The sequence below is a fragment of the Cannabis sativa genome, chromosome 6 (genome assembly GCF_029168945.1).
Source record: "Cannabis sativa cultivar Pink pepper isolate KNU-18-1 chromosome 6, ASM2916894v1, whole genome shotgun sequence".
NCBI classification, from domain to species: domain Eukaryota; kingdom Viridiplantae; phylum Streptophyta; class Magnoliopsida; order Rosales; family Cannabaceae; genus Cannabis; species Cannabis sativa.
The window spans coordinates 8,993,093-9,018,314 of NC_083606.1; the positions used below are offsets into that span (position 1 = coordinate 8,993,093).

Genomic DNA, 25,222 nt, shown 5'->3' on the forward strand with positions numbered 1-25,222 from the left:
TAAATTTTAAATGTTATTTTATAAATAAAAATTAAATAAAAAATTAGAAAAGATAAATAAATATCTTTTCAGATTTTAAATTTAATTTAAATAAATAAAATAACAAAATTTAAAAGTTAGCAAAATATCTTACATCAATTTAAAATTACATGATTATAAATATCTTATTTTAAATTTAAATAAGGTCAAAATATCTAAAAAGATTTAAAAAAAAATCTTAAAAGATAAGATATAATTAAAAATATCTTAAAAGATAAGATATCTTAAAAATATCTTAAAAGATTTTATAAATATCTTATAAAATCTGACCTTAAATTTTAAAAAATAAGATATAATCAAATTTAAAAATAAGATAGATTTTTAAGCAAGAAGATAGATACTAATTCTATTCAAATTCAAATTACACTAATATCTTGAATTAAATTTAAAAAATATTAAATTAATTCAAAATGATAATTAGAATTGAATTAGGAATAGTAATAGTATAAATACAAAACTATACAAAAAATTGGAAGTTAATTCCATGAAAAAGCATGAAAAATTGAAGAAAAACAAAAAATTTCGAAACTGTACGGACAGATTTGCGATCGCAGGAAAATATCAGCAGAGCCCGATTTTTTCAAATCTTCAAAAAATCATAACTAATTCAAATAAAATCCAAATTAAGTTCTGTAAAAGGCTAACTTGCTTAATTTTTTCCATACTATCCAATAAAAATAATTCCAGAGATAAAATCGCAATTATTTTTCACGAAAATTTTACAAACATCAATCAATCATCAAATAACACTCAATACAACATGATACCATCCAAAGAACATACAAACAATCGTTTTAAAGTCCAAATTTCTTGCAAGTAAATCAATTACCATGGATCTGAGGCCAGTTATTGGAAATTATTTTACCAGGATCTTAGATCTACTCACAAGTATGTTGATTAACACCCTAAATATGAACTTTCTAAAACGATGAAATAAACACATATAAAGTTTAAGAAACCTTACATTGGTTGCAGCGAAACATAATGACTCCTTCCGTTCAGATATCTAGCCCTTGATTCCTTTCTGTAGCAGAGCATTATCAATATCTGAACCTGGATCTCTTTCTCTGAATCCTTGATGCTGAAACTCCTTTGCTGATGATCTTTCTTCACGATCTTCCTCACTATGATTGAGGTATCACTTGATGTGTATGGGCACTACTCTAATCACTAAGGATTTCGAAATATTGAAGAAGAAGAGAGAGAGTGGTCAGCTAAAGATAGGGAGAGAGAAGGCTCAGTTTTTCTGATTCAGAAAGTCTGAAGAAAAGTGTTATTTTCCTGAAGCCTTCACTATCTATTTATAGCATTCCACTAGGGTTAGATTTGAATTATATGGCATTAAAATAATGAAAAAATCAATTTAAAATGCCACAATAGGTGGCCGGCCATGCCTTTAATGGATTGGGCCTTGGGCTTTGCAATTTTACAATTTTAACACCTTTTGTATCTGATTTTCTCAAAAATGCCAATTTCCTAATTCAATCATTTAAATGCCAATTCTAACTATTTAATAACTATAAATAATTATTAAATAATATTGTCATTTATCATATTTATTAATTGAACCATACAAAGTATCATAATTAACAAATATGCCCCTATAAACTCTTTCTTTACAATTTCGCCCTTACTTAGTGAAAAATTCACAAATAGACATAGTCTAATTTGAGAATTATAATTGATTAATCAAAACCAATTACATGAGTCTTACAAGCAATATTATCTCAACTAGTGGGGGGACCATGGGTCTATATAACCGAGCTTCCAATAAGTAGATCAAGAATTTAGCACTAAAATTCACTAACTTATTAATTCTTCGTTGAATCCACGCATAGAACTTAGAATTGCACTCTCAGTATATAGAATGCTCTATATGTTCCACCATATAGACACATCATTAGTTATCCATTGTTATAATCCTAATGTGATCAATGATCCTCTATATGAATGATCTACACTGTAAAGGGATTAAATTACCGTTACACCCTACAATGTATTTATTCCTTAAAACACTTGACCCCGTATAAATGATATTTCAGCTTATGTGAAATGAGTACTCCACCATTTATGTTCGTTTGGTCAAGTTCGAAGGAGATCATCCTTTGCTTACTATTCGCCAGATAGAAGCTATAGATTCCATGTTTATGCTAGCGCTCCCACTCAATTGCACTACCGTGTTCCCAAAATGTACGTATCACCCTGACCTAAAAGTAGGCTTAACTAACAAATCAAAGAACACGGATAGCCTTTCAAGATTGAGCCTAATCATAACAGGATTAAGATCATTTGATCTAGGATCAACTAGGCGATATTGACTTGAATAGATTTTACGGTAAGTTTAATTAAATCTAAGTCAAAGTTCAATATCGGTCCCTTCCGATGCATACTCCATGCATCCAACCTGAGCTTTACTTTAACCAATGCTCTGGAAAGAACATAGTATTTCTCCAAATACAAGTAAACTCTTGTTGTAGATTATCATATCAGTAAAACCCTATGTCTGATAAATCTAGGAAACTTTATTCACATAGTCATGTTTACTTTCCAATGTGTTGACGGCACAATAAACAGGATCAAGTATGTGAAAAGGGTTTCAGATGAATTTATACATTATGTACATATAATCATGAAATAAATCATGTGAACCATGCAACATTAAATTTTATTTCTGATCTATATTAATAAGTAAATCTGATTATATTGAAATGAGTTTTATTTAGGGCATAAAACCCAACAATTTTCGTGTTATTTTTTAGAAGGCCAATTATGTAAAACCTCATTTAACACTTGAGGTATGTAAAACTTCAATAGCTTTTTAACCATCAGATTGATGAAGAATGCATATTTTTGGTATCCAATGGCTGGTATACCTTCATCTAGAAGCAAGGGTACAAAAATTATTAAAAATTGGCAACCGATCTTACATTTTCTTATTATCTAATTTTTTTAAACAATATATATTCTCTTTTAACAATAAATTGTACTTCTATTCAATTACACTGAGATATTTTATTCATCATCTCATTTTGCATTTTTATTTTTCTATATTCAACCTGGTGCTTTTAATATTATCTATCTCATTTTTTATTTATTTTTTATTTACTGTTAATGTTTGAATTTATTTCTCTATGTGCCTACCTAATCTCATAATAGAACACTTTAAAAAGGTTGTTCTAGTAATTCTTTCATCTATTTTGGTATTAAGAAAAATATTTTATCTATTATTTAAATAATCATGTATGTTATAGCTATTTAAGATTATCTGTAAATTTTTAAAAAATTCTGAATAAGATTCAAATATTTTATTACACACTTCACTGTTTCTTTTATACATATAGTTTAAAATATGTATTTTTGGCATTATAAAACTATTTAATTAGAATTTTAATTATAAAGTCCTTGGTGGTTATATTTAGTAAATATGACAAAATTAATTATGTGTAGTATTTTTAAAATAAAACTAAGATCTTGTTTTGCGTAAAAAGATTTAAAATCAAAATATTATACTTGTTCTAATAAATATTAGTATTTTTTATATAAGTATATAATATCTTCAAATTTATATTTATGAAAATTATATATATTTATATTTTGTTAGCTGATTTATTGATTAAGAAATTGTACATTTTGCAGATTAAATGATACTATTGTTTTATTATTTATTTAAGGAAACTTTGTTCGAATCTTTCACCATAAGAATATCACCGTTTCTTGATGCAATTCATGAATTGCATCGGCAAAATGTGATGTTTACCAGCAAAACAAAGTTGTTTTGCCAATAAATTATCCCCGGTCGAAGACCTTTGCCAGCAAAATACCTCGCTAATAAAAGGTTGTTATGTCGGTGAAACAACCTAATTTTGCCGGCAAAGAGTGCCAAAGCCAAGCGCGAACATTTGGCAGTTTTTTTTTTTTGCTTTTGTCGGCATTATAATGCGTTGACAAAAGTCTCAAAAAAATAGAGAAAAGTTTCTCGCGTGGTTGAAAATATGCCAAAAAGTATGCGGGAAAACACTTTTACCGGCGTAATTAAGCTCGCCAACAAAAGTAAAACAGTATATGAAACACACACATCTAGTGTTTCATTTTATTTTATTTCTTAAAACCTTTGACAGCCTGCTGAATTACGCCGGCAAAAGGTGACCTTGATGAAAACCCACAAAACTCTCTTCTCTTTCCCCATTTTCTCTTTTTCTTTCTATTTCTTTCCTTCTCTCCTTCTCTATTCCCAATCCCAAACACATCACCACCTCCTTCAAACACCTTTGATCACCTCCTCCACCACCGCCAATCCCACCACTACTCTTCTTGTTGGAATTTTATGCCCTAAATAAAACTCATCTCAAAGTAATCTTATTGACTATTAAAGAATGATATAGAAGTGAAACTTTATATTACTTAGTTCACATGATTATTTTATGATTATAGTTTTAATATATAAATTCTATGAAATCCAAAATTTATGGATAGTCATAATTATTGTATTGTCTACACAGTAAAAAATAATCATGATCATAAGCTTCAAACATTAAGTCTCATGATATATCAGTGCACATGATTTAATCGACGTGATAATCATCGATTAGTTTACTTACACTTAGATAAATGGAATACATTTTTTAAGGTATTAGTAAAGTAAACTAAGATCGGATCATGTATTGGCTATATATCGGACTAGACAGATATTTACAGTAGAAAAGATATCGTAAACTTACCGTAATATTTTTTTCTAAGTAAATCTCTAATAGTTGATCTTAGATCAATGATGTTAATCCTGAGATGATTGGGTTCTGGCTTAGCTGTATTACACATGTTTTTTGATTTGTTCGTTACAAGCCTACCCGAAGGATTGACTCAATACTTACATCTTGGGAATATGGTAGTGCGATTGAGTGGGAGCTCTAATAATAGATATGGAATTTATAGCTTCTATAACTTTATAGAAGTGAAATGATGTCTCCTTAGAACTTGGCTAATAGACATAAATGAAAGAGCTCTTATTTCAGTATTATACTAGTTTATTGAAATATCATTTATAAAAAACTAAGTGTTTTAAGGATAAAATACATTGAAGGGCAAAACGGTAATTTTAGTCCATATTCAATGTAGACAATTTATAGAGGATTGTTGATTATTTAGATTGGCACAATGAATAAATTATATCATGTATATTCTTGGTTAATAGAGCGTTCTATGTAATCAAGAGTGCAATTCTGAATCTACAGTAAAATCATGAGGAATTAGTAAGACAGAGAATTTATATTTATATTATTAATTGTATTTATAAATTTATTGTGTATTTTTTAAAAAAATGGTGTACTGATATATTCTTACCTGTTTCGAGAGTTTTTTTAGTCTATTTTTTTTTCATGATTATGTACATTATAGTTATTAACATTTTGTATATTTTTGAAAAATTCAAAAAAATTTAGCACACCGAAAATAAAATTCAAACTATCTATTGCATGTCTGACTCTTTTATTTGGAGGGGTGCATTTTGTTAATTGTGGTAATTTTAGTTAATTAATATAATATTAATTTTTTTATTTTATTAAAAAATAATATAATAATAAAGAATATTTTTTTTTTTGTATAATTTTTAGTATTGTGGTTAGAGTGAAAATAAATTTTAATATTAAATTTGGTGATAGTGTGACACCAAATTTAATGTACTCTTTAGAGATGCTCTAACAAAATAATATTTTAACATGTAGAGTGAAACATATTATAAGTATATTTATGTACTATATTGTATACTGGGCAATTAAAATAGAAATTCGAAAACATTTTAATCCTATTTAGAGCAGCTCCAAAGAGGCTGCAAATAAGTGGTATGGTGTGTATATATGTTCCGAGGAGGCTGCATATCATGCAGCATTATATGCCGTGTACTGTAGTCACGACATTCTCTCTCTCTTTTTTTTTTTTTTAATATTTATATATATTTATATTATTGTATTTGTAAAATTAAAAATTATTTTTTGGAAAATTTTACAATGCACATTTTTAAAAGTAATGTACGAATCTATTCCTATTTGTTTCGGCACCCGACAAATTTTTTTAGTCTATTTTTTTTATATAGTAGTGTATATTATAATTATTTAAGACATCCTGTAAAATTTAGAAAAATTTAATATGCCGAAAATAATGCACTTCTTTAAAAGTGTGGTGCACTGATATAACAATTGTGATAATTTTTGTTAATTAATATGATATTATTTTTTATTTTATCAAAAAATTAATATAATAATAAGAAATATTTTTTTAGTGTAATTTTTGGTGTTATGGTTGGAGTAGAAATACTTTTTGACACCAAATTTAGTGATGGTATAACAATAAATTTAGTGTTTCCTTAGAGATGCTCTTAATGGTATTATTTTGGAACTAATCGTCAAAAACCATATACATTAATTTTTTTTTTTGAAAATAAGCGTGTTCATATCATTAAAATAAACTAGACCTGTTGATCATTACATAATAGGTTCACAGGGACCGAATTAATCGGAATATTACCGTACAACTTGTTAATGAAAGCCCAATTAGCCACATTATGGGCAGTAAAATTACAAGTTCTACTAGCATAAATAAAATTACAGCAAGAAAAAGAGGGAGAGGATTTAACACAAAAAGAGACATAGTTCTCAATCGCCCAGTGAGACTCCATCCCATTGATAGCGTTGATAACTATTCTGGAATCACTCTCAACCAAAACATATTTGAAACCAAGCAGAAGAGCCAAATCCACAGCCGAACAACAAGCAGCAGCTTCTCCACACAGAGGGTCCACAAAGTCCAAATGAGCCGTGTCAATCCGAACCACAGAACCTTGATGATTTCTAGCTACCACCGCAATGCACATACTATCCAGGCCTACTCTTACATCACAGTTTAGTTTTATCCAATCTTGAGGAGGAGGCTTCCAGATACCCTCTAAATGAGGGGGGGAAGAAGGCAATATAGCATCATGAAGTTCTGCATAAGAAATACAAATCACATCAATACATTTCAAGACATCCAGACGAGCACTGTTATGAATAATGTCATTACGAAGTCGCCAAATAGTGTCAACGACAATCGAAGCATACAAGAAGACCTCATCCACTCGAATCCCCCTAGAATTAAGATTCCAAATGAATTTGACCCAGTCCCAAGCACGAATCCCCGCATTGCATATAGGGTAAATGCCCCAAGGTGAAGAGCGCCATAAATGCATCGACACATCGCAAGACAAGAAAAGATGTTCCATTGTTTCTTCCCCTATTCCGCACAAAGGACAGCTGGTATCCTGCACATGGAATCTTCTTCCAATCACCGATCTGACAGGGAGCGCATTAGAAAGAATGCACCACCAAAGGATTTTATGCCTTTCCAAGACCTTGCTATTCCACAATTTATTCCAAAGTGCCGGAGCGACCGCACACTGCTGAGCTCTATCCAATGCTTGAGTCAAATAAGCCGATTTGCAAGTAAATAGTCCTGATTTTTCTAGGGTCCAAACCCATCTATCATTCCCCATCCCCGTAGGTGTTCCGCCCTTGAGGATTGCAGACACTGTTTCCCTATCAAAGAGGCCATTAAGTTTACTGATGTCCCACCCTCCATCCTCAAGCAGAAGATCAACTACGAAGTTGTCATTGGTTGAAATCCCAATCCTTGGTTTCGGGATAAAACCTTTCAGATGCGGAATCCAAGGATCCCTCCAAATTTTAGTCGTCCTTCCATTCGTCACAGCTTTACAGGCCCCTTTCTTTAGGATAGAAATGGCTTTCACAACATTCTTCCAGAACCAAGAGTCCGAGTCCAGAACCATATACATTAATTAATAGGGAAACACATATTCTTATAAAAATGCCAAAATTGTAAAATACATCATTTATCAATCTCAAAACATATCACTTTAGTGAAAATACATCTCACCAAAAAGAGACATTTACTCTAATACCCCTCAAAAATATATTTTATTAGATAAATATAGAAAACCTAATTAAAATTATTTTCGTGACATGTAAATTTGTACAATCAGGTTATAAAAACCGGCTATAGGGAGTCAAGGCCACTTTTATTACACTAAAAAGGTATTTGTCTTATTTTTTTATTTTTTTATTTTTTTTTGGAATCAAAAAGGTATTTGTCTTATTAGTGGTGTTACACACCTCAAAATGAAGTGAGGGACTTCATAATTCTTCTTTTTGAAAAACCGTAAAAATATATAAAAAAAAACATTCTTTAAATATAAAAATATAAATATTTTTTAAAAAATAGTGTCTTATGTAATTATTCCAAAATAAAAGTATTTGTGATCGAAAAGTATTATTATATTATGTTAGTATTAAAAAATTTGTAGCTAAAAGTAGTATAAATCAAAATAATAAGATAATTTTTTATATTTTTAAAAACAATAAAAATAATTGGTTATTACATTAGGCACTTATTTTAATAAAAAAATTATATGTTTTACATTTAAACAATTTTTTTTTTATTACATTTTTACGGTTTTTTTATAGAAACAACAAAAAAGTTACATAAAAGTAACATTTAAATAATATCAAAACAACAACAAAAACTAACATATATACAGATAACAAAAAATCAACAACAAATTAACAAGAGTATAACATAAAATGACCGTGTTTTCTGTAAATAAAATAAAAAAAATCATAAAAATGTTTAAAATTCTGTGAAACCGTATTTTTGTAATTTTTTTGTTATTTTTGTATATTTGTGAAATAATCCTAAAATAACTACAAAAATATGAATTTACACTTTTTTTTTTAACATTTTTACACATTTCAATTTTTTTTCTACAAAATATTGACGGTTGTTTTTATTTTTGTTGTTTTTACAACAACATTATACTATCATGTTGTTTTCATATTGTTTTATTGTACTATATTATTTACACATTATTTCGGGTATATTCTAAAATACCTTTTTTATTTATCAATTCACTAAATCTATCTCTAATTTATATTCAATTGAAACATACCTCTTTTTATATATACTGTACTAAAAATAACCTAACATAAGGAAGTCACATAAAAAGTATAATTAAAAAAGAGATAAAAATTGGTAAAGTATTTTAAAAAAGAGATAAAAATGATAGATTTTTTTAAAAAAAGAGTAAAAATAAAAGAAGACAATATAAAAAGGGTATAGTGTATAATTTCCTCAATTCTCCATTATTTTCATGTAGTTTCATAAAAATATAATTAAAAAGACAAATCAATAATAATGTAAATTATAGTTGTAAAAATATACATAAAAAATTACGTTTTTTATTTTATTTTTACACTTTAAACTAGTTTTTTTTTTTTTTTTTTTTTTTTTTTTGCATTTATACGAAATTCTACATAGAAATCCCTATTGCAACTAGCGCTGCAATCTAAATTGCAACAAAAAATCGTATAGAAACCCCTAGTGTAACTAGCGTTGTAACCACTTTAGAAACCCAAACCGTATAATTTAAAAAAAAATAGTATATAGGATAATTCCCCTAAAAAATATTATTTTAATTTAAATAAGAATTTATTGTCACCAAACAATATTTTTTTAATCACAACAAACTTTATCATTGCATACCTGATATATATAAGAGGTTATGATTAACACTATATTAATCATAACTCGTTACTTTAAGTACATACTATTTTTTGTAGAGAAGTATATATACGATTTTTTAGTTACAAATAATTTTTGTATTGTGAACCAACAAAAGTGATGTATATTTTGTTTTAGTGATAATTTGTTAATAATCTATATTTGGAAGTTGTTAAAAAAAAAAAAAAAGGATTTTTTAATATTATACCTAAAATTAATTTTATTTATAAAAATACCTTTAAAAAAAATATTTGCATAAATACCGATATGCCACGTCAGCTTACATATCGAAATTCAAAACAATTACCGAAAATAAAAAAAAATTAGAAAAATCTCGTTTCTAGAAATTTCCGCTTTTTGGGAGTTTTGAAAAAAGCAACTATTTAATTGCTTTTGATGTGGATAAGATATTTATTGATTACTTTTCTATTACAAAATTTATTTCAAAATTTCACATATATAAATAATAAAATAACCATTTTAATATGTGAGAAATATATATATTTTTCTGTCTCCAAAAAAAGATGACTAATATTAAAAGTAACTTTTTTGTTTCTTTCTTATATTTTAGGCTATATTATGTTATTTTATTGTTTAAGGTATTTTGAAGTTACCTTTTTTTTTTAATGTAACTCAGATGATGTTTCAGATACTATTTAATTTATTTACAGATTATTTTATGAGCCTATTAAAATAGTTTTACAAAAATAAATTTATTTTCTCTCAAAAAAAATAAATTTATTTTTATTTAATCTTATAAATGTCTAAATATAAAAATAAAAAAATATATATTTTTTTAGTAACTTATTAAATTTTTTTGATATATTAAATTTTATTTAAAATTAAATATTGTTTATTTATTTATAAACAAAATATAAAAAAAACCCTAAAATATTAAATAAAAAAAAAGGAAGAAAAAGAATATTTGACAAGTTTATCATTATTATTAAAAAATTACAAAAGAGAGAAAATGATTAAGAAAAAAAAAAAAAGAAAGAAAGAAGAGAGAAGTTAATATTGGATGACACACTGACACACGAAAGAAAAAGGAAATAAAATATGGGATTGCAATCCGAATGTATACAGAATACCGCATACCAATTTAAAGAAACTGATATTTGGGTATATGCTTAAATTAAACAAGTTGTCATATATTTGTAAATAAAATACGGTCAACGTGGTTTCATGCAATTAATTCTTAAAAAAATTCTATATTTCGAAGTTTGACGAAATAATAACCCATTAGTACCATTACATTACATTTTGTTCAAAATGGCTACGACTTCAGCTTCTCTTTTGTTCAAAAACCATATTTTTGTAGTATAAAAACCTGTATATATAATTTTCACTTGTTATAATTAAGCTGTAAAATGCAGAACAATAAGCAAGCCAAAATAAAGGGTCAACAACAGATATAAGAATCGAAAAAAGTGACACAATACTAAATTCTACTAAATTGAGAAAACTACACAAAGAACACTACACGTGGCATTTAGTCATGTGATAATGACAACATGGTATACTTCTCTTTGGAATAATAATTACTCTTCTGGTCTGGTCAATTATGCCGATGATGCATGTGATTATATGATTAAAGATGTCTTTAATTAATTCTATCTTTGAATCGATTTATAGAGCTTTTATATAATAATGGTCACTATGCATATAATGCACGAGTGGCCAATATTTGATATATAGTTATAGCTTATCATAACTAACGTAAAAGAAAAGATGTGTATACACACACAATTATTTGTGTTGTGAAGTGATTTTTGTGGTTCTAAATATGACAAAATTTAATTCTCATTATATACAATATACCCACTTGTCGTTCTCTCAATAAATCTCACCAAGTAATTTTCAATCATTGTATTATGTCTAATAAACCCAATTTGTTTCTAATACGTTTTCCCATCTGTGATGTTTTCATTCGTTACTTAAACATAATCATATAACATATTATTAATATTCCTAGTAAGAATATTGAAAGTTTGACAAGTGTTTGGAATCTCTATAATGTATTATTAATTGTTGTTAGGAGAATATCAATAATGTTCTAAGAAAAATAATTAATTTAGGTTTCAGTAATAACGTGATAAAATTACAAATAATTATTAGTATTTTATATTTGGGATTTCTGGTTATAGAATTACATATAGCTATATTAGTTTGAACAAATAATGTACGTACGTACCAATAGAATAGAGAGAAAGATTAAGAGTCATGTTTTTTGGGTATAATTTTACCTACATTTTTCAGATAATCTCTTTGACTTGACATATAAATAAAAATAGAAGGGAGTAGATAGTTTCTTTTGTCACTATGATGGGACATTGATTCATGTTATAAGAAAACAAAAATAGTACTCCATTATTGAGGTGTGTTCCTAGCTACTTATTAATACTGGTCAAGATAATTTATTATCAAAAGAATATATGTGTTGGTTTGGTTTCAAGTTATATACATTGGATTTGTAAATTAATTTGAATTAATTATACAGAAACAAAGTGTAACGTTTGCCTACAAATTATACTCAATAAATTACTCCGTAATAATAATAATAATAATAATAATAATAATAATAATAATAATAATAATAATAATAATAATAATAATAATAGGAAAATTGTGTGTATTATATGTTGGCCATATACTTTAATGTATAGTTTTATTTTTAAGTAAGACCCATTATAAAAAAAAAAGTTAAAACTACTTTTTTAGGATTTTTTTTTTTATTTTACACTTTAAAATAGTTTTTTATTTTTTACAGAATTTTATATAAAAATCCCTATGACAACTAACGGGGCAACGTCTTAAATCGCAACCACAATCCATATAGCAACACCTTCATAAAAATCTCCAAAAAAGCTACAAGAGCAACCCAAACCGTAATTTTTTTTTAAAAAAAGTTAAGAAATAATATATGAAATAATTTTTTTTTTATATATATATATATCGAAACTTATGAGAATAACTGGTTAGATTTTTCCATATGTATGGTTTATTGGGGATGATAAATTACTACACACTACAAAAAATTTGATTTTTAATCACAATAGAAATTGTGATTAAAATTAAAATATATTGTAACTAAAAATTTTAGTCACAAATTTTTTACTTGACTCTAGGTTGTAATTAAAAAATTCGTGGCTAAAAGTTTTAGTAACAATAAAAATAATATTGTGACTAAAAATCACTTTTAGTCACAACTAATCTTCGTGAATAATAAGTGTAAAGATGTCTCTACAATTAGTCACAACTTATTTATCTTTAGTGACAACAAAAGTTCTCACTAAAACGTTTTTAGCCACAATCCACTTACTATTAATCACAATTTTTATTATCACACTAAAATTTCTTAAGTCGCAACATAAAATTGTGACTAATATTTTTTTAGTCACAACAAAAATTGTGACCAATACTTCTTTTGTGATAACAAAATATTGTGACTACTTCTTTTGTCACAACAAAATATTGTCACTAATATTTCTTTAGTCATAGCAAAATTAATTGATCACTAATACTTGTTGATCAACACTTTTTTATTGTTACTAATATCCTTTTAGTCACAACTCATTATCAATACAAAATAAAATATTTAGATATTCTTAGGGTAAATATTAGATAACAATGTCATTAGTCATTTTGTTTATTAAATGTACACTATATCATTTTTTTTTTCAAAATTAAGTCACATAAAACAACAAACAAACTCAATTAAAATAGTTCAGTCATCAATTTGACCATTTTATGAACTCTTGAAATTCATTTAATAAATGTAATGTTTTTCACCAAGCACCATCCTAAAGTATTCATATCATTTTTTAAGAATCTCCTCTGCACATTCTGTACCATCACCATTGCTTGTCTCTTCTTCACTGTCCATCTCAATATAATATGACCTAAATCCCACTAACTTTGCAGCAGCAAAGAAGAATTTTGAACCGCTATTAACCATGCACTGAAAAATTCAAAATTTCAATCAACTTAACAATATAACTTCTGATAGCTTTGGTAATAAAATGAACTAAAATTTAAGTAAAAGCAAGTAAAATAAATACAAGTCATGTAATTCAAGATATATAAAAGACTAATTAAGATAATCTTTGTTAAGGGAAATAAGACAGACTTTAGGAACAACGATTGCTGATAAATGGGAGCCCTAAGAAAGGACCCTGTGGTTAACCATAAGTTAATCTTTGTAAAGGAAACATAAGGAAAATTTTGAACCATAAGGATAAGTAACAAGAACCTCATGCAAAGAAACAATACAACAAGCGATAATAGAAAGAAGTCTTAAATTTTCTTCGAGGGAGTTAAAGAGGAGGTTAAGATTAAGATCCTGGGAATTGCTCACATGGAGGAGGAGTCTTTTCCTCTCAAGTACTTGGGAGTCAATCTAAGACCAACCAAATGGAAGGCATCGAATTGTGGTATAATTCTAGATAAATTTAATGCGAAACTCAATGGCTGGGCTAGTAGGAACTTCTCCTTTGCTGGCCGGGCCCAACTTATCCACTCTGTTTTGCTTAGTATCCGAAATTTTTGGATTAGCGTCTTCATCCTGCCTTAAAGAATAATTACTACTATTGATAAAAGATGCATAGACTTCCTTTGGGGTTCGATTGGTAATAGAAGCAAATTTTATCTCCCCTTTTGGGAAAAAGTTTGTCTTCTTAAACAACTTGGAGGTATTGGTTTCCGAGAAGGTAAAAAGTGGAACATGGCCATGATAGCTAAGCATCTTTGGGCAATTTCTAGCAAACAAAACAACCTTTGGGTGAAGTGGATTAATTCGATCTGTAACGTCCCCGCTTCAAGCCTCCATTGGGTCCTTACACCCACGGAATGAATGTCTCTTATACATGAGTACGCTACTCTGGCTGCTTCCTCGATTGATGACTGACCCTACAGACCAACACGAGTATGAATGTCTCTTATACTCGTGTTGGTCTGTAGGGTCACCCATCCTGAAAACTTTGTCCTCACTCGCACGCTTCCTGGGAAAACTTTCCAGGAGGTCACCCATCCTGAAATCGCTCCAAGCCAAGCACACTTAACTGTGGAGTTCTTTCGAGATGGGCTACCAAAAAAACAAGATCCACCTTGTTGATATAGGTAGTACCAATCAATCCATTTAAGCTCTCTTCAACTGTGTAGTCCCATACCTACACAGTCTCAGAATCATCCCACTTGACCTTCCCCAGGCGATGTGGGATTGCACAGCTTACCCGGTATTTCCTCTTACGGATCACGGGACTACTGACTCTCACACGATCTATCTGAAGGGGCAGGATATTTGGATTTTTCTCTTGAAAGCATATTCGAGTTGGTATTTTAAGAAGTTAATGAAGATTAGAGATTTTACTAGCATGACCACATTGAATCAAGCTGTGAAAGGAGGCAAGTTTAAGGTGAATAGGTTCTATAATACGTTGATAGGGGCAGTTAGAGCTCTTTATTCTGCTATTGTTTGGCACAAGCTGCTTGTCCCTAAACATCAATTTATTTACTGGCAGATTATCAATGATCAACTCCTAACCAAAGACCACTTGAGCAGGTTCTTTTCAATCCCCTCAAACTTGTGTGCGGTTTGTGAGAATGCCCAGGAATCTCACAACCATTTGTTTATGAAATTCACCTTTACCAAGAAGCTGATTGAAAGTATAGAAAGCTGGGTTGGTAATCTGAATTGGCCGAGCAACATCCAGGACCTTCAGCGAAGGAATTGGCAACAAAAACCTAATCTGTCTGCTGCCATTTTGAATGTAGTAACTGCTGTTACCTTGCATTATATTTGGATTAATAGAAACAGCTGCATTTATGATGCTCTTTGTTAAACTGTGTTGTCTATTAGTAAGGATATTAAAGCTATAGCTAAGGCTAGAGTTTTAGGGAGACACTACACTAATGTTAAGAAAAAAGACAGTTAAGTTTTGCAACTAGTTAGCACGTGGTAGCTGTTTGGTTTGTGGCTGGTTGTGGTTCCAACCTTCTTTGCTTTGTATTGTTCGGTCCTTTTGAATAAAATTTCCTTTTTGTTAAAAAAAAAAAATTGAACATACTGTCCAATATTAAAAATAACAATAAAAAAATAATAATGTTACGAATAATATATTAATACTTTTATATATTTTAAATTAATTTAAAATTAGTATAAGTTCAATTAACCTAAAAAAATAATATTAATATTTATATATATATTAAAATCAATCTAAAATTAATAAATAATATTAATATTTTTGTAAAACTAAACTTACTAACACCATTAAATTTAACGAAATATTCTTATATTTTTAAAATATTCATTAAACCAACAAAAACCATTAAATAACTATATTTTATATATATATATATATATATATATTATACTTATAGCATGCACTTTATTATTTTAAAAAATTATGAATAATTATTTGTGTTGAAAATAAAGTTCAAAGGTGTAACTAGTTTTTAAATTTATTTGTAGATATGTGCAATTAATTATTTGAAATTCAATTTTCAATGCTATAAATTATTATACATTTTTTTTAAAAAAAAATAATTGATAGAACTATAACTATAATATATATACATGGTATTACGTACATATATAAAGAAATCTATCAATAGAAACAAAAATACTCCTAACTTAAAATTTTGGTTGATATATTTTATGTATATATGACAATGGCAAACTAAAATAGTGACATTTAATTGTGATAGCAAATATATATTACATGTCTATATATTAGCTTCATTATATTGATCCATTCAATCATAGTATGTGGCTGTTGTTTTTCTCTGAATTATATAGTTTATTATATTATTATTATTATTATTAGAAAACTGTTTATTATTTAATTATTTAAGTTCTTAAACAAGTCGACTTCGAAGCTTGTCCCTACAATACAAACTGATGAAGTTCAATCTAAGCCAAGGGTTGATATTATTAGGCACTTTGGGTTTGTTTGGAACGCCGTATTAGGTCGTGTTGTATTATATTGTATTATATTGAATTGTATTTTATGCAATATTTTTATGTAAAACTATATGTGGTATTAACTTTTATGGACACCTAAATATATAATATTTTAGTATAAATTAAAGTTTAACATAGTATTATATAAAAATATGATATATAACTCAATTCAATATAATACAATACAATACAATACGACTTAATACGGCGTTCCAAACGAGCCCTTTAATAATATATTTGTTTACGACCCAAATCAAAAAGAAAGTATATTTATATTTATATATATTTATGTTTGTATAAATATCATTTTCTTTCATTTGGTCATCTTAATGAAGTTGGGGCTTAATTATTGTTTCTTGTGACTTATACATATATTTTAATGTGCACTTTTAATGAGTATTAGTTATGAATTAGTAAAATTAAAAAAAATTATATTTAATTTTTCTTATCTAATTAGAAAAATCTGTTATTTTTACATTATATACGAGTCAGGTTATTTCACTAACTAAAAAAAAGTTTTTCAACAAAAAAAAATAATAAAAAAAAAAATAATTTTAACATAAATATTTTTGTATAAATAGTATAAAAAGAGATATTTTTTGATATATTTTTTAATAAATTAACTAAATTAAGCATAACAATTAATAAATTAAAATTTAATTATTTAATAATTTTAAAATTAATTAATTTTATTTAATAACCATCAATAAATCCCACCACAAAGTACTATATATTCCACTTTAATTGAATATACTATTAGCAGTAAAGAATAATCACATTTAATCACATATGACATATATATGAGCATTATTATGTTTATTAATTAACTTTTTTTTAAAAAAAATCCTCAGCTAGCACACGGGTCGAATATATATATGCATATTAATATTTGTTTTGCAATCTGTGTGTATTATATCGTCAACATATTATTTTAGCAAAAATATCTAGAGTATTAATTTATAGTATATATTGTAATTAGGACCATCTCTAATGATAATGATATATTGTACCTAAGATCATCTCTAATAATATATTGTAATTAAATTTATCTCTAATAGTTATACCAATTTAGTATAAAATATTTTACTTTTATTACAATAATTTTAAGAATTATTTGTGGCATAACATTCCTAAGTGGTCAGATTTTTACAACTAACCCTAATTTTAAAATTTTAGTGGTAAAACCTCCTAAACTCATGTTCGGTTAACACTTAACCATTTTCATCTATTTTTAAATGTTAAATACCACACTGTATTGTCTACGTGGATCAAAATGTACACATGACATTATATTATTAGTCCAAGTTAATAAATATTTAAAAAAAAAATAAAAAATGAATTATTTAAAAAATAAAAATAAAAAATTATTTTTCTTTAAAAATTAATTAATTTAAAATTAAAAAAACAATTTTAAAAAAATTAAATTAAAAAAAAATCCTAATTCCCTAACAAATTCTTTCTTCTTCTCGTTCTCTCTCTCATTGCTCTAAACCTAGCTGCCATCCCCGTCAAAGCCACCATCACCATCCACCACAATTGGTGACTACCATCACCACCAACCTTCACAACTGCCAACCATCACCACCACTGTCGAAACAAATGCACACCATCACCACCGTCGAAACCACAATTGCTCACCACCATTACTATTGTCACCTCCATCCTGATTCAAACACAATCCCATAACTCATATCCTAACACAATCAAACAAACATAAACACAAACTCCATTCAAATCAATAAGAAAAAAAATCTTAGATCTGACAATTAAATTTTTCAAAATAAATAATAAATGAAAGAGAGAGAGAGGTGCGACAATGGAGAAGTCACTGAAGGGGCAAGAACTGTTGTTGTTGTTGTCGTTCAGGTCCCGTACCTGTAACGCCCGTATTTTATAATAGTAAAATCCGAAGTCTAATTTTTCATAATTAATATATTAATAATTATATGGATCGGGATCCCGAGTATCAAAATACTTGTTAAAGGTGTTTTACTAATATGCACATATACATATTTTTTTTTAAACTTAGCGGACAAGCATCCCCAAAATACAGACTCCAAAATACTAATAGACCGAAACCCTCCAGGTTGCACTGCCGCGATATGTACAATCATGCCGAGTTCCACCTCACTGTTCCTCCAGCTTTGCTTTTCCTTTACCTACACAAGGTAGCAAACTGATGAGTCTACAGACTCAGTAAGATATGCAAGAAATATATAAAAGTAGCACGCGGCCAGCTTTATGATCAAGCTGCCCTGAGCTTAACAACGAAGCTCCCCAAATGGTTAAGAACGTTCTTAAGGGTAGTACGACTACTATACCAAATGCACTAAAGTACCAACTCTGTACTTGTGTTGGTAGAGCCCTAACTGTACTCCCAGAAATTACTAAGTGTTGTACCACGAACACGACGTACCCAAGGTACTCGTGTTGGTAACACCGTAACCACATTAATATTCAAAACAAGCATATATTTTCATAAATATATATATTCTTACGCTATCTTACCTCGTTCCTTGCTCAAGTGTGCCGGTCAGCCTGAGTGGAAGTGCAGCTCGACGTTTTACAGGGCCCTAAACCATAATGTTTAAAATCCGATGAGAGACTCGCTAAAACACTTATCGGGGATTTAAAATAGAAACTAAACTTAACCCTATCGATAAAAAGGATGCCAACACTCCAATTTACTTAAAAACGGGAAAAACTAGGGCTCGGGAAAAAGCCCCAACCGGCAGGCCGGTTCCCAACCGGAAGTCCGGTTCCTGGGACCAACCGGTCGACCGGTTGACGCAGGCTCCCAGGAACCAGAATTCCGGTTCTGAACTGGGAACCCAAAATCCGACCCCCACAACTCAATTTAATCCCAAATTTTCTAAAAACTTCCAGAACACCTGAATGCATCATAATAAAGCATATTCAAGCATCAAAAACCAACATTAAACTCAGAAATCCAATTCACCATTAAAGTCACAACTTGAGCTCAAAAGCTCCAAATTGAACCAAATACTAAACAACCACCCATTTAACCTTAAAACACTCTAAATAAATCTTATACAACTTCAGAATAACACATCCACTTGAATTCAAAACATACAGCCCCTAAATCCTAACTAAACAAACATATAACCTAACTTTACTAAAAAAAAAAAGGTCTAAAAGCAAGGTTAAGTAGTATACCTCCAATTAAAGCTTCCAACCCACCTAAAACTTGTTGAATTGAGTTGAGAAAAAAATAATTCCTAGCTGAATCCTTGCTGGTTCGAAAGAGAGAGAAAAGGAGAGAACTTGGTGATGAAGACTATGGTTCTTTCTTGAAGGTCAAAGATTAACTAAGCCTTTGACTAAAGAAAACCCCTTAAATTATACATTTCTCAGCCAAAAAAGATAAATCAAATAAGACAAAAGAAGTCTTGATAAAAGACCTTTCTATCCCTCCATTTAATAAAAATAATTAAAACATCCCAAGGGTAAATTAGTCATTTTCCAAACCCCGAAAATACCAACACCGCTAAAACTTAACAATGATATCCCGAAAAATATTCTAAACCATATGAAATGCAACTCTCTATAGGCCCAACGTCGCTTCCACAGCTTCCGAACACAATCACAGAAATTAAGAAATTACATAAATAACATAATAAATATATATGAACTCAAATAAATTCCCATAATCGTATTAATTATTAATAATAATATAATCTCATACATGAACCCTAATTATTTAATAATTTAAGGTATTAATCATATGCGGTCTTTACAATTATCCCCCCGTTAAAAGGATTTCGCCCCCGAAATCTACCTGAACAATTCAGGATGCAGAGTCCTCATATCAGATTCAAGTTCCCAAGTGGCTTCTTCCACTTTACTATTTCTCCAGAGTACCTTGACTAATGATATGGTTTTGGTTCGGAGAACCTTTTCCTTTTTATCCAGAATTTGCACTGGTTGTTCGTCATATGATAAATCAGGTTGCAATTCCAATGCTTCGTAACTCAGAACATGCATTGGATCAGACACATACTTCCTCAGCATGGAAACATGAAACACATTATGCACTGCTGACAAGGAAGGAGGTAGGGCTAACCGATAAGCAACTTGTCCAACCTTCTCCAGAATTTCAAAAGGTCCAATAAACCTAGGGCTCAATTTACCTTTCTTTCCAAAGCGTCTGATTCCCTTCATCGGGGATACTCGTAGAAAAACATGATCACCAGGTTGGAATATAACATCCCGTCGCTTAGGATCTGCATAACTTTTCTGCCTGCTTTGAGAAGCAAGCATTCGAGCTTTGATCTTGTCTATTGCTTCATTCGTCTTCTGAACTAATTCAGGGCCCAAGTATTTCCGTTCTCCTGTTTCGTCCCAATGAATTGGGGAACGACACTTTCTTCCATAGAGCAGCTCATAGGGAGCCATTCCTATGGTACTTTGATAGCTATTATTATAGGAGAATTCAATCAGAGGCAAATACTTACTCCATGACCCTCCAAAATCCATGACACGAGCTCGTAACAAGTCTTCAAGTATCTGGATGGTTCGTTCAGATTGCCCATCTGTTTGTGGGTGAAAGGCTGTACTGAATTTCAAATTAGTTCCCATAGCCTTTTGCAAACTTACCCAAAACTTTGAGGTAAATTTAGGATCCCTATTTGAAACGATTGACTTCGGTACTCCATGAAGACGAACAATTTCTTTCACGTACAAATCAGCGTACTGATCCACTGAATAGGTTACCTTAACAGGTAAGAAATGTGCTGACTTTGTAAAACGATCCACCACAACCCAAACTGAGTCGTACATTCCTGTGGTTCTAGGCAAGCCAACCACAAAGTCCATGGCAATGTCTTCCCACTTCCATTCTGGAAGTGTTAATGGCTGAAGTAACCCCGCCGGTCGTTGATGCTCAGCTTTGATTTGCTGACAGGTTAAGCATTTAGTGACATAGTCCACTACATCCCTCTTCATCCCATACCACCAGTAATAGGGCTTCAAATCTTGATACATTTTGGTGGTTCCTGGATGTAATGAGTAAGGGGTAGTATGAGCTTCTTCTAAAATTTCCTTTTTAAGCTCATTGAAATCAGGGACACACACCCGTGCTTTAAACAACAGCATTCCATTGTCAGAAATGGAGAAGTCCTTAGCTTTGCCTGCTAAGACATCTTCTCGAATCTTAGTCAATTCTGAATCTTCTAACTGAGCCATTCTGATTCTTTCCAACAAATCTGACTGAAGTGTCAGATTAAATAATTTCTCAGTCACCAACTCAATGTTTGCCCTAGACATTTCCGAGGCTAGCTGAGAGGAAATCATGACCATATTAGCTATCTGATCAGGTCCTTTTCTACTTAAGGCATCTGCCACAACATTTGCCTTTCCAGGATGATACAAGATTTCACAGTCATAGTCTTTCACCAATTCTAACCACCTTCTCTGTCTCATATTCAAATCTCTCTGAGTAAAAAAATATTTGAGACTCTTGTGGTCAGTATAGATCTCACACCTTTCACCATACAAGTAATGTCGCCAAATTTTCAAGGCGAACACCACTGCTGCAAGTTCTAGGTCGTGAGTTGGGTAGCGCTGCTCATAATCTTTCAATTGTCGAGAAGCATAAGCTATGACTTTATCTGCTTGCATTAACACACAGCCTAAACCGTGCCTTGAAGCGTCACAATACACCACGAACTTTTCTTGATCAGATGGCAAGGCCAGGACAGGAGCTGTAATCAATCGTTGCTTCAGCTCTTGAAAACTCTTTTCACATTTATCTGACCATATAAATCGCTGATTTTTCCTAGTTAACTCGGATAGCGGCATTGCAATTTTGGAAAATCCTTCCACAAAACGCCGATAATAACCCGCTAAACCGAGAAAGCTTCGAATTTCAGTGACTGTTTTAGGTCTAGGCCAATTCTTCACCGCTTCAATCTTCCCTGGATCAACCATAATTCCATCTTTTCCAACAATATGCCCTAGAAAAGACACTTGTGACAGCCAGAACTCACACTTTTTGAACTTTGCATAGAGTTTATGATCTCTAAGCCGCTGCAGAACCATTCGAAGATGTTGCTCATGCTCTGCTTCTGACCGAGAGTACACAAGAATATCATCGATAAATACTATTACAAAATTATCGAGGAAATCCTTGAATACCCTATTCATGAGATCCATAAAAGCTGCCGGTGCATTTGTTAATCCAAAAGACATAACCAGGAATTCATAGTGACCGTATCTGGTTCGGAAAGCTGTCTTCGGGATATCCTCTTCTCGAATTCTCAATTGGTGATATCCAGACCTCAAGTCAATCTTAGAGAATACAGTCTTGCCCTGAAGTTGGTCAAACAAATCGTCAATTCTGGGCAGAGGATATTTATTCTTAATGGTTAACTTATTCAGCTCCCGATAATCGATACACATCCGAAGAGTTCCATCTTTCTTCTTCACAAAAAGCACAGGGGCTCCCCAAGGTGACACACTAGGCCGAGTGAACCCTAGATCCAACATCCCTTGGAGTTGTATCTTCAGTTCTTTTAATTCAGCAGGTGCCATTCGGTAGGGTGCCTTTGAAACAGGTTCTGCTCCAGGAATTAAATCAATGATGAAATCTATCTCCCGCTGAGGTGGTAATCCCGGCAATTCCTCTGGAAATACATCCAGGAATTCCTTAACCACTTTAACTTTTTCTGGTCCAAGTAACACAGGTTTACTGGAATCTACTACCACTGCCAGAAATCCAACACATCCATCTCGTAATAAATCCCTAGCTTTCAACGCTGAGATTCTTGGGACACGAGAACCTTGGACCGAACCAACAAAAACAAAAGGTTCCTCATTTTCCGGTTCAAAAGTTACCATTTTCCGTTTACAATCAATACTAGCAGAGTATTTGGACAAAAAGTCCATACCAAGTATAATGTCAAATTCGGCCAATGGCAACTCCACGAGATCAGCACTCAATTCCCTATCTTCAATTCTAATTATTACTGACCTAATCCACTTTCTTGAAATAATTAATTCTCCATTAGGCAACAGGGTTCCAAACCCCGTCTCGAGAATATCACTAGGCCTATCAAACTGATCAAGAAGTCTTGATGACACATAAGACCGAGTAGCACCCGAATCAAATAAAACAGTATAAGCAAAACCATTGATTAGAAGCTGACCTGTAACTACTGAAGGACTGGCAGCAGCATCTGCCTAAGTTATAGCAAAGACACGAGCAGGTGTAGGCACGGGTTTGACCTCGGGCTTCGGTTCCTCTTTCTTCAACTGAGGACAGTCTTTCCTGAGATGTCCCACTAAACCACACTGAAAACAGGCTCTCCGGTTACAAACCCCGGGATGATGCTTCTTGCAACGCGGGCACTCAGGATAAGAATAAGTCTGACGTCCTCCTCTATTCTGGTTTCCTCGAAACCTTTTTCCTTGCCCTGAACTTCCCGAAGATGGAAAAGTTCTTTTTCTTTGTTCAAAGGTAGAACCCCCACTCTCTTTTTCAGGACCCGACATAGGGAGAGTAGTAATCCCACCAACACCAGAAGACTATCGGGTTTCTTGTAAGAATTTAACTGCTCCTTCAGCTCGAAGAGCCTTATCAACCATTTCTGCATAGGTTGTGGTATCATTTGTTGTAATAACCAAGTCATGTCTGATTTTGGCATTCAGCCCAGCCAAATACTTTTCTTTCTTGCTGAAATCTGTTGGTACAATTCCGGAGGCCAACTTGGCCAAGCGATCAAACTTGGTGGTATATTCGGTCACTGACATACTCTCACCTTGTACCCACTCAATAAATTCCTTCCGCTTTGCACTGCGGACCGCCTCGTTGTAATACTTGGCATTAAACAATTCTCGGAACTCTTCCCAGGTCATTCTAGTTACATCTCTGGTGAGGGATACCATTTCCCACCAGATCAGGGCATCCTCTTGAAATTGAAAGGTGGCACATGCCACCCTATCATTTCCAGCTACTCCCATAAAATTCAATATTTTCTCAATAACAGTCAACCACTGCTCAGCTTTTAAAACATCAGGGTCTCCCAGAAATACTGGAGGCGCTTGCTTTCTGAACCTCTCATATAAAGGCTCCATACGGTTACCAGCAATATTTTGCTCAGCTGGCACCGCAGGGGCTGCAGGAACCGCAACAGGCGGTTGCAGGGGAGGCTCAACAGGGGCATCCCGTTGCCTGAGTCGTCGGATTTCTTCTTCTTGTTGCTCAATTCTAGTTTGCATCTCGGCAAACCTTTGCTCCCAATCAACAGGGGCCTGAGGTGGATTCTCTTGTCCACCTCTCGGGACTCGACCGCGGCCTCTACCGCGACCACGGGGGTTTTGGGGATCTCTACCACCCCGACCACCTCCGGTCTCAACCAATTCACCCTGCCTTCTAACGTTTCGCTGGTCGTCCATTATTTAGGACTTAGCCTGCGAACCCACAAGGCACGTAGGTCAGACAGTGGTCAAAATGCTTTCAAGACCGCAATTAAAATTTAAATCATCTTATTTAATCATATATACAACACAACATATCTTAAATTAGTTTGCAAAAAGAAATATAGCTTACGGAACCGTGAGTTGAACTCGACATTGGCCTTGATTGTACATATCTTGACGGTC

At 31.2% G+C, this 25,222-nt stretch overlaps 1 protein-coding gene across 1 annotated transcript; it reads right to left on the reverse strand.

Annotated features, from left to right (window-relative positions):
- Positions 1-24,145: 24,145 nt before the first annotated feature.
- LOC133039137 (uncharacterized) lies at positions 24,146-24,694 on the reverse strand. The gene has a single exon (XM_061117966.1). It carries the CDS (start codon positions 24,692-24,694, stop codon positions 24,146-24,148), a length of 549 nt encoding a protein of 182 aa, XP_060973949.1.
- Positions 24,695-25,222: the final 528 nt, after the last annotated feature.